General features: G+C 47.1%; 1 protein-coding gene across 1 annotated transcript; it reads right to left on the bottom strand.

The window, feature by feature from the left end:
* Positions 1 to 3,583: 3,583 nt before the first annotated feature.
* On the bottom strand, positions 3,584 to 8,950 carry GRP (gastrin releasing peptide). Its single transcript, XM_030969057.1, has 3 exons — positions 8,651 to 8,950; positions 7,945 to 8,195; positions 3,584 to 3,992 (listed from the first exon to the last, which is right to left on the bottom strand). The coding sequence occupies exons 1-3, from the start codon at positions 8,790 to 8,792 to the stop codon at positions 3,939 to 3,941; spliced, it is 447 nt and encodes a 148-aa protein (XP_030824917.1). The 5' UTR covers positions 8,793 to 8,950; the 3' UTR covers positions 3,584 to 3,938.
* Between the last annotated feature and the right edge of the window lie 2,719 nt (positions 8,951 to 11,669).

Here is an 11,669-nt window from a genome sequence, read left to right as displayed (position 1 = left end):
GCTTTCTCCGCAGTAGCCCCCATCTATTGTATGGAGAGCTTCTTTTACAGATAATAGGAATCCCTCTTGTTTTCAAACACGTTTTCCTTCATCCCCAGCCTCCCTGCAGATTCAACCTGCCTCTCTGGACCAGAGCACTCACTGTTCAGGACCCCCAGCTTCCCTCCCCTGAGCTGTGCTGGTCCATGGCATGCAGGGAAGCCAAGTGGTTCCCCCTAAATCTGGGGGGAATGAAGCCCTGCTGGGGGAGACTATCCTGCTGGGCTCTGGACTTGACAGTTCTACTGTGTGTGCATTTGTGGTGGCGCCCACCCTTCCCAGCACACATCTCTTTGCTTCCTTGGCAGAGAGAGGAAGTACTGCCAGGAAAAGAACTGCCATTGCTGTCAGGAACAAGGGAGATATTTTGCTAACTTCTAGTAAAGACACCTGAAGGAGAACAAAAATCGGATTGCTTCAGTTTTTAGGTGGTCCTTTCACAGGTAAGCTTTGCTTGCATCACCAGTTGCAAGAAGATGTAGCATTTTTGGTGGCTGCAAGAGAAGGATTTCTCTTGGTGTGCTTGAGAAGTGCCTGCATAGCCTGGTTTGTGTCAGCGGGAGACACACACTAATGAGTGACGGCACAGGCTCTGCACACTCTTCCTTCTCAGGGTAGGAACAATCTCACTTGTCATTACTTGGCTACAGTCCAGCTGTGGTTCTGAAGCTGGAAACCCTCCTGCAGGTAAGCACATTAAATTGCTGCCCTAAAGTTCTCACCTGTCCTTATTGCTCATAGTTAATAAGCAACTCCCCAAGATTTCAATAGTGCTTTCCCATATTTTGGCACTACTACCCTCCCTTTCTCTTACCTACAGTTCTTCTGTATCCTGTAAAGCCGTTGGAAAGAAGCCCTCTAATTCCTGATCAGCTGTAAGCAGCGCTGATGCTTGGTTACTTGAGATAGTCAAAGACTGGCAGTAGATAGAACCACAACGGCAGGGCAGCAGAAAGAGCAGCTGAAGATACCTACTCACTTTTCATATGGTCGTGATCCAGCACCTGCAAACAAATAAAGATTATGGCGAGATACGGTGGTTGTTCTTTTATTGGCATATTAAACAGATCTTTCTTACACCTTGTACAGGTGAACTTTGTGCAGTCATGTCCCTCAAGGAAAGCTGTGAGTTTATTGCTAAAATGAATATTTTACCAGCTACACAGAAGTGGGCAAAGAAAGAGACAGAGGCATATGCAAACACATCTTTCTTCTAGCCTGTCTAGTTTTCTGTGTTCCTACACTTTCTTTCAAATTGTCCCATTCCATTTTAAAAGTCCATTTGTTCATTTTGTTGTAAATATCTTCTCCTCCTTAATTGGGTGCTGAGTCTAATAATCCTGCCTCGGCTTGTTAACTGTACAATACCAGCCAGAGTTAATGACCCATTAGCGATTAATTCCTTAAACAGCATCTAATTGCTCACTGTAAAACCTTTTCTTAAAACTGGATTAAATCATCTAGATCCTTAACCACTTCTTTACTCTAACTTTGCTAAGGCTATTAGCATGGCCTTCCGAGTGGTCTGTTTCTTCTTTTGCTTAAACTGTATTAGCAAAGTATTTTTAGTGTTCATACTTGACTTCTTTTCAACACCTGAAGTTGGAATAAGGAAGAATAATACAGAAAAAAGGCTGCCAGAGAATGAGTAATTATGAGGAAAATGCCATGATGGAATTTGTTCTCAAGAGTGTATTCTGGTCTCCCTTCCTTCTCTCTATCCCTGCTCAAAATCCTATCAGTATTCAAGAAAACTAGCAGATACCTGAGCTCTTTAATTTTGACTTGAGGTTCAGCTCATTGGCTTCCCGGTGGAGCAGAACTGTCTCTGTGTGCAGGAGGGACCCTCAGTCTCTGCTGGATGGCTTGGAGGCTATCATTCCCTCCGGAGCAGCAGGCTGCCTGTTGTGTGTGCTACTGCCATGGTAGCTCACAGCCCCTGTGACATGAAAACACACGTTGCTCAGCCATAGTTTGAATTTCTGTTACCAGCTGCTGGCGTTGAGGGCAATACTGTTCCCTTCCTCTGCAGAGAGTTGAACGATCTTGTTTCCATCTGCCCTGGCTACATCTGACAGGCATTTCAATTATGGACATTCAGTTTCTTACTATTGCAACATCTCAAGTAGCTGCTCAAAGCTCCTGGTTACATCTTTCCTCATCTCTAGGGACATACTATGAACAGGCATTAATTCGAGTGGGTTCCCTTTAGCTACAGTGTTTTAGCTTCTCTCTTCTATGCAGTCAGCCGTCCTCCTTTGGCGCTGCTATAAACCTTGGGACTCCCTTCAGTAGTTTGTCAGCCACAGTGTACCCACCCGCAAAATGCTAGCACTGGAGAAAATAGTGGAACAAAACAAAAACAAAAAAACCCAAACAAACAATGAAACAAAAACCCCCAAACAAACAAAAACCCCAAACCCCCAAACAAGCAACACCTCCCACAAAACAAAAACAAACAAAACTAAACCAAACAAAAAACCAACCAACCAAACAAAAAAATCCCACCAAAAAAAAAACCAACAAAACTCACACCAACAAAAAACCCCAAACAAACAAACAACAAAAAAGTGAAACCAAAAGCTCGTTAGACCAGGACGCTGACATTACCAGTCTCTCTAGTAGAATTAATACTGTACTGTGTCTCCTCTCTGAGCATCTGTGTTCTGCCAAGGCATTATGTCAAAACTGGCTGACATTTGGCAGTCATCCCTGTGTCATATGACACTTCTGCCCCATAAAGATTGGGATTGCGGAGCCGGGCACTGTGGTGCGACTAAGATACGGCAAACAGCCGCAGCCACGGGGCTCGCCTGGTACCGGAGCGCACCGGGACACCCCTCACGGCCGGGCCTCAGCCGGTCCCAGGCTCCCCGGAGCGCTCCCCTCACGGCCGGGCCTCAGCCGGTCCCAGGCTCCCCGGAGCGCTCCCCTCACGGCCGGGCCTCAGCCGGTGCCGGAGCTCAGCCGGTCCCAGGCTCCCCCGGAGCGCTCCCCTCACGGCCGGGCCTCAGCCGGTGCCGGAGCTCAGCCGGTCCCAGGCTCCCCGGAGCGCTCCCCTCACGGCCGGGCCTCAGCCGGTTCCAGGCTCCTCTCACGGCCGAGCCTCAGCTGGTCCCAGGCTCCCCTCACGGCCGGGGCTCGGCCGGTCCCGGGGCTGAGCCGGTCTCAGGCTCACTGAAGAGCTCCCCTCACGGCCGAGGCTCGGCCGATATCAGGTTTAGCCGGTCCCGGGGCACAGCCGGTCCCAGGCTCACCGGAGCGCTCCCCTCACGGCCGGGCAGAGGGCGCCCCCTGGCGGACGCGGCGGGAGCAGGCGGTCCGGCCCGTCCCGGGCCGGGTTCCGTCCCCGGGCACGGCGGAGCTGGCCCAGCGGGCCGGGGCAGCGGGCACCGCGTCACCTCCCGGGCACACACCGGGCACGGGGGCTCCCGGCAGAGCGGCTCAAAGTACAACACACGCCCTGGCCCGGGGAAGGCGGTGGCCTTTGCTACTGGCTTTTGCACAGCGAATTTCACTGCTTAACTCAAATAAAAGCATAAACTTTGCTTTTTTCTTGGTACTATTTATTGCGAATGTTGCAATGTCATGTAGTTTCAAACTAAGAGATGAAATGATTCGATAGGTAAGTCATATAATTAATTGGAAGACCCTTCCGTGACAATTATATATGTATATATATCAAAGCCATTCAAATGAGAAAATGCAACCTTGAAAATGAAGTAGAGGATTTAGTCCTTGCTGAACCATACAAGAATATGTGCATTTAAGTACTTTACACAAAGGAATTCTTGTGTACAGAAAAGTGACCGTGTTGATTATCTGATACAATCAAGTGCTTGTGAAATATAGTCTCTTACAGAAAGTATTCAATTTCTTCATGATTTAGTGATCTTCTTTCAGCTTGGAGTGCTCTCTTTCATATTCACAACTTGAAGCAGATAGTCCATCATCTAAAAAAAAAAGAAAAATATATTATTTATAGACCAGTCCTGGAAAAAGTAATTCACTAAGATAATAAACTGTCTATAAGTTAATAAACCTAATAGATAACTGCTCTGTGCATTCACATAACAAACATATTCCTAATAATCTTTCTGAAACAGACCCCATTTGTCTTGGTTAGTGTAATAATCAACTGCCAAAGTAGGAGGAAAGTCATTCTCCCAGATAATTCTGTGTGCCATCTCATTTATATCCTGTCTCATTAGTGTGAAAAAGCCAACTAATAGAAACAATTTAGAGTTTATTTTCCAACTTACTTTTGCACTTAGTCCAACTTGCAGGAGAGATTTGCCTCCCCTTTAACTACATTAACTGTAATTTATTCACAGAATAAAGAGCAGGCAAGGTATTTACTGAAAATAAAATAACACAGGCGCACCACCCTAAGCCAAACCCCAAGAAGTATTGGGCTCACCTCTTCAATTTTTTGACTATTTGTGTGTTACAGCTATTTCCCTCCTCTGAGTGAGTCCTTTAGAGAGAATTCTTTTATTCTTAAGAAATGTGCAGCCCAGTGTGAGCATCAGTGGTGATGCACTGGATGATTTGGGCTAATAAGAGAGACCCTGAGTTGAATTACCTGAGGTACTCATCTGTGTTTACTTCTAGCTTTGGGGCTTTCTGATCTTAAATTTAAAATTCAAGTTTTAAATTAAATCAGCTAAATTTGAAAGCACCCATGAAGCAAAGTTCTTGGAGTCTGTTTGTTCCCAGCACAGGCAGTCTTTGCCATGTGCAGCAGGTGGAGCACAGGGCTGCAGGCAGGGCAGGCTCCTCGTGGCATCTCTCATGGTCAGTGCAGGGGAATTGCAGCCCTCCGGACAGCCGTGTGCTCCTGGGACAGCCATTCCAGCAGCTGGCAGCAGGGCTCATTATTTACCTCCTTTTGGTCACATTTAGTGTCTCAGTTCAACAGGCCACTGCACAGGGAACAGTGACCTGCTGCAAATCTGCTGTCTTGTTCCTCCTAGAAAAAGTTTCTGTTCCAAACTCACACAAAATATGCCTGGAAAAGTATTTTATGCCAAGGACAAATTTTCTGGACGCGCTGTGCCATCATCCTCAGCTTCCTGTACCTGCTAACCCTCTCCTGTCCGTGGACACCTTCCACAGCTGTGGTACAGCAGCACCTTACCCCAAGGTGTTATCTAACCAAAGTCTGTGCACATGAAACCCCTCACAGCCTGACAAATCTACACAATCAACCCCCAAATCTACGCAATCAAACCCCTCACAGCCTGACAAATCTACACAATCAACCCCCAAAGGCCAGTTAGGCATTTGTACCACTATGCACACTACAGGGAATGTCCCATTCCCTATATCAGAGTTCCACCTTTATAAATAAGGCCTCTTTTGTTCAAAATAACTTTAAAATGAAAAATAATTTTCATTATTTAAATGTTTAGGAAACTATCACGGCCCTCAAAAGAGTAAAGCATATTTCTTTTGATCTTCATGTTTTCTTCATCTAGAAGGAAGATCTCAGAGATACCTTAAATTTCAGGTGCTTTCTGGAAGCCAAGGGGAAAACAGGACATGATATCCTGTCTAGGCTGCATATCATCAGATGGTCATGTCCAACAGCATGAAAGTACAGCTACAGCTCCTTTCATTAGATTTTACTTCAGGGTGGAGACAAAGAAACTGTTGAATGATGGGCATCAAAGGTTCTATGGCCAAATGAGGTTCTGCAAGTTGTCCCCTATCTTAGTCACAGGAAAAACATGAGCTGTTTTTTAATAATCCTTGCAGAAATCTGGATGCTTAAGGCAATAACCTGATTATTCCATAAGGATGTCCAATGTCTGACCACAGAAATGCGGATGTTAATTTACGGTGAAGGTACACACATATGGGTATGATTCAACTTACCAGAGGCAACCTCCAGCCCTCCTAAGCAGGATTTATTGACAGATACTTTTAGAAGTCAGAACATTTCCCTCTTTACATTAAATAATGGAATTTGTTCATTTAATTTGATTGCAAAGCTGCACACTGCAGAACTGAACAGATGGAATAAATAGTTTCTCTTTTAGATAGTATCAATAATCAGTTACTATGATGCATCACTATCACAAAGCTACAGCCAAAAAGAAACCTATGGGCAGCATTCATATCACTGTGTGAGAGACTTAAATCATAGCTTAATTTAAAGGGTGAATTTTTGCCCACATTCAAATAAAAGCCTAAGTATTCACTGGTTTGATTGCACCAGGATTTCAGGAGGGAAACAAGGCTGAACTTAGCCCAGGAATATTAATGACATCATATTGCAGTAGAATACGGGAAGGAAAAATTCTTCCCATTGATGTCTTTAAGAGGATGTATTAATCTTTTTATTCTATTTCACGGTCACCCAAAAGAATTCTGAAGCTTTATCACCATGACTGTGTCTGAGGTATTATAAGGAAAGGAATTTTCTTGTGGATCCTGTGATTTACATCAGACCCCAACTACTTTCTGTAAAATCTCACTGTTATCCTTCCCAGTGTATTTTATAGGATTTCCCAAAATAATAGGGATGAATCTGTTCCAAAACCTTGTTGTCTTGTGCAACAGCACTAGGAAGAACATCAGCTTGAGGGATGAGGAGGGGCAGCTTATCAGTAACCCCAGACTCCTTTAGCAAACCCAGGAATGACCACAGCAATAACCAGCCCCATGGGCTGGAGAAAAGGCAAAGGAAACAAGGGGACAAAGAAACAAAGCTGGGACCAGAAGAAATTCTGCAGCGCTGTGGCTTTACTTAGCTCAAGGTAGAACATCCTGAATGGGGAGCGGTCAGTGTGATGTGGTTCCTCCTGCCCTCACACTTGTTTTTCACACCAGCTTGGCTTTGCTGGGCAATATGTGCTGCTGATGTGATCACCAAGGAGAGGAGAGAAGAGGAGAGGAGAGGAGAGGAGAGGGAGAGGAGAGGAGAGGAGAGGAGAGGAGGGAGAGGAGAGGAGAGGAGAGGAGAGGAGAGGAGAGGAGAGGAGAGGAGAGGAGAGGAGAGGAGAGGAGAGGAGAGGAGAGGAGAGGAGAGGAGAGGAGAGGAGAGGAGAGGAGAGGAGAGGAGAGGAGAGGAGAGGAGAGGAGAGGAGAGGAGAGGAGAGGAGAGGAGGGAGGGGAGAGAGGGAGGGGGAAGAGAGAGAGGAGGGGAGAGAAGAGGAGGGAGAGAGAGGAGGGGAGAAGAGGAGGAAGAGAAGGAGGAAGAAGAAAGAGAAGAAAAGAGAAGAGAAGAGAAGGAGGAGAGGAGAAGAGAAGGAAGAGAAGAAGAAGAGAAGAGAGAAGAGAAGAGAGAAGAGAAGAGAAGAGAGAAGAGAAGAGAAGAGAAGAGAAGAGAAGAGAAGAGAAGAGAAGAGAAGAGAAGAGAAGAGAAGAGAGAAGAGAAGAGAAGAGAAGAGAAGAGAAGAGAGAAGAGAAGAGAGAAGAGAAGAGAAGAGAAGAGAAGAGAAGAGAAGAGAAGAGAAGAGAAGAGAAGAGAAGAGAAGAGAAGAGAAGAGAAGAGAAGAGAAGAGAAGAGAAGAGAAGAGAAGAGAAGAGAAGAGAAGAGAAGAGAAGAGAAGAGAAGAGAAGAGAAGAGAAGAGAAGAGAAGAGAAGAGAAGAGAAGAGAAGAGAAGAGAAGAGAAGAGAAAAGATGGCCCAATCAAGCAGCTTGAAGGGAACCCAGGCACTAAAATCTGCTGAATGCCTGCCGTGTTTATGCCCACTAGCAAATGAAGTCACCAAAAATACAACCGGTGAGTGACAATTTGCAATCAAGAGAAGAGTCTTATTGTACTGAATATCTAATACATGAGATGTGTTTCTGCTGCTTTTCTGAACAATCCACCAGCTAGAGGAAGCTGATATGATTCTGTAAACCAAAAACTGAACACATGGAGCATCTTTACAGGCTTTATCTTACTTACATGTTTCCAACTGCTATTGTCATCTGTCTCCCAGGTGTTCCTGGCATACCAGGGGAGCCCTCCTTTTGAAAAATGACCACTTTTATTTTCATTCCTTTCCAGCAGCCTTAGCAAATATTTTGAGATTTCTTCCCACTGCAGATACTCTTCCAGCTGCTTGATATTTTCAGGTAATGCTGAAAATGGTGTCTTGTTTTCTTCTTCAAAACCATAAGGAAAATCTCCAGTGCTTTTTTTCCCCATTAAATGTCCTGTAACAATAATTAACCAAAATTAACCAAAACGGGTAAAAATTTGATTGTTCAAACATCAGTGGGACTGCTACTGACTGAGGGAAGGGAAGGGAAGGGAAGGGAAGGGAAGGGAAGGGAAGGGAAGGGAAGGGAAGGGAAGGGAAGGGAAGGGGGAAGGAAGGGAAGGGAAGGGAAGGGAAGGGGGTACAAAATGTCGAGTTGTAGCACTACTGGGAGTGAAGATTTTGTCAGTGTCATACAGTACTGTTACAAGTTACACGGTCAGAGAAAACGTGTCTGAGAAAGGGGGAGCGATTACCAAGCGCTCTGTCTGGAGATAGAGAGAGGCTCTTGGTAAGATTTGCTGGAATAAAAGCGGACGGAGAAGCTGAGGTTTTAGACTTACCCTGCCTCGGCACGGGACGCGGGAACCGTGCGTTCCAGTGCCTTTGCAGGAGTTAAACCGCACTTACCCACAGCCCAGTGGCTGCCGCGGGGGTAGATCTTGGTGAGCGCGGGGGTCCCGCCGGGCTGCAGGGGCGCCGCTCCGCCCTGCGCCGTCAGCAGCGCCAGCAGCGCCAGCAGCGGCAGCGCCGCGGGCCGCCCGCCGCGCATCCTGCCCCGCTCGGTGCTGCCGGTGCCGCCCGAGCCGCGTCTCCGCTCCGGCTCCGCCAGGGCTCCGCGGCGCCGCCCGAGCCGCCCCCATTTATCCGGAGCCGGCCCGCGCGGGCGAGCGGAGCCCCGCGCCTGGCGCCTCCTCACGGGGCTGCTCCCGCCCCGCGGGGGGAGTGAGGCGGCGCCGGCTCGGGCGGCGTGGGGGGGCCGCTCTCGCTCCCGCCTCCCTTGGCACCACGGGCGCGACCCGCCAGTCCGTGCTCCCCGCTCCGTTCGCCGGGGGCGGCGCCGAGGGCGGCCCGGGCACCTCGGGGCACCGGAGCTCCTCGGAGAGCGGCGACAGCCGCGGAGGGGACCCGGGAGCTGCAGGGGGAGACGCCACCCCACCCTACGGGACCGCGCCGTGCGGGGTTCGGTCCGGCTGCCCCTGGGGCAAAGGGCCTCCCTGTCCCTCGCTGGAACACAGTCTGGTGCAAAGAGCTTGTCTTAATTTCCAGTTTCATCTAAAATCTGTCACAAGTGACAGTAAAGCGGATGCGCATTTACACGACTTTCTGCTTTCCCTGCACAGGGACCCTGTAAACTTTGAAGCCCTTGAGGCACCTGGAACTGGCCAGCTTTGTAGTAAATGGATGAAAAGAATTCCAGCCTGAAGCGGCAGTGCAGGGAAAAGATAGAGACAGTACATCCCTGGAAAGGCCTTGAAGCAGAACACTTAAAGTGGTTTCACTGGAGTGAAGGTGGGTGAGCAACGATGGGATACGAAGCCCTGATGTGCTGTTTGCCACCCAGGAGAACAGCAGAGACAGGATGAAGGGACGTGTCATGTGATGATTTTGCTGTCTAGAGAACGATTGCAGGAGCTGGGATACACAGAGAGCCGAGCTGACTGTAAGGAACTTGCCAGCTCCTCCAGCTAGCCCCACATGACTGGAACTGAACTATCCCTACTGGAAACTCACACGGACGTGAATTAACATAATTTCCAGGCAAACTCTCGTACAATTCCTTTTGAAGTAAATCCTGCATCCTGCTGTATTGAGCCAAATTGTCCCCTTGTTTAGTCACAGTTTGTTTAGTCTTCTTTTACTGATTAATGTGATTCACTCTTTTCTTTTGGTTATTAATTATACATTCCTGCTAATTCACCACAATATTCTCATGCCTCAAGCTGCACTGTGCAGCCCGCAGTACGGCTACCAACATGTGCTCTGTGCTGAGTGACAGCTGATCTAATAAAATATTGCCATCCAGAGAAACTTCTAATTGTTTGGAGCAATCAAGGCAGGAAATTGAAAAATTCAGGAAATTGTCCATTTTCAGAAAACAAAACCAAAACCAACCAAACGTGAATTCTTACTCAGTCCCAAATCTCTTGTACTGAAAGTACCATGCAAACAAATAAACCTTTCTCATATGCTGTATATGTACTATTATTATTGCCTTTATGATTTATGCACTTGTTCATAAGGATTTATTCTAATTCTTAATTGATTACCCTTCTAAGGAAAATAGTGACTTGATTATATAGAGAAATATTATTCTGGACCCCCCACAACAGAAAAGGAACCAGGTACAACCAAAGGATGTTAGGAACTGTGGGACTCAACTCACTCAAGACAATCTTTCTCTTTAAGAAGCCTGATAACATCCATTTGTGTTTAAATATCAAAGAACAGCTCTCTGTTGTAAAATACCCTTTACCTTTTCATATATCCCATGGCAAAGCAAAATGCTGCTGTGCTTCTTCATGGCAGGAAAACATTCATGGTTTTTAAATGCTATCACCCTGATAACACTTTAATCTGCTTCCTTTACATTTTAGACAAGCACCATTGTTCTCTCAGCAATGCATATTTGCTGGCTATAAAAAGGGATAATATCAGGATGGTGTGCCTTTCATCATTGTCTTTGTAGGGATGCTGGCGTTGCACGCAGCCAGGATGTATGCACAGAACAAACACCGGTGGAAGCCTGCCTCCAACGCAATACCAGGCGTGATCACTGAGGAATACTCTGTAAATGTTGAAGATGCTGAATAGACTAATCTCCAGCATTTCCAACCTGCACTCAGGCCAGGTGTTCTGCAAATAACCTCAACATCGACTCAGTGCAGCAACAGCTCCCTGAAGAACCAAAGACATTTCTCAGAAAAGAGCTCCGCAACTTTACAGAGGCTGAATAATATCAAATAATAACATTTATTTAATAAGGCCCAGTGTAAGACAGTTGACACTGTTTGTGCTGCACTTTGGGAAGCCCTGGACAGTTGAAGCTAAAGCCCAGTGATTGCTCACTGCACGTTTAACTTGAGCCAGGCTGCTGTGGCACCCACAAGTTTGGGTTTATGGTTTTTGCGGTGGAGGGGTTCAATAATTGGAGAATTCAAATGGGAAGCATTTATGGACATGCCTGTGGACCAGAGCAGCCTACAGGGACCATCCAGCCCAACAGCCTGAGCTCTTCCAGGCTGCCCCAAAGCTCAAGGGCATTGTCCAAGTGCTCCTGGAATGCTGAGCCTGGGGCATCCACCCTCTCCCCAGGGAGGCTGCTCCAGGTCTGAGCACCCTCTCAGAATGGAAATGCTTCCTGACACTCACTCTGATCCTCCCTGGCACGGCTCTGAGCCCCTCCTGTGACTAGATCCCACTGTCACATTGGCCAGCTGCAAAATGTCCAACTGCACTCTCCAAGTCAGGGCTGACTGTGCTCGCATTGGGGTAGGTGGACAGCACAAATCTGGATTTCAGCAACACCAAGAGAAAGAAAAAAAACTTATTCCACATACATTGTCTCCAAAAAACACATTGTTTTTTCTTAATCGGGATGATACACTTCCGGGAAGACTTCATTAACGATCCCAACATTATTCTGCCA

This window comes from Camarhynchus parvulus, chromosome Z (assembly GCF_901933205.1).
Source record: "Camarhynchus parvulus chromosome Z, STF_HiC, whole genome shotgun sequence".
In the NCBI taxonomy this organism is placed as follows: Eukaryota; Metazoa; Chordata; class Aves; order Passeriformes; family Thraupidae; genus Camarhynchus; species Camarhynchus parvulus.
The sequence above is the reverse complement of the archived record's forward strand: the minus strand, read 5'-3'. Positions and strand labels throughout refer to the sequence as shown.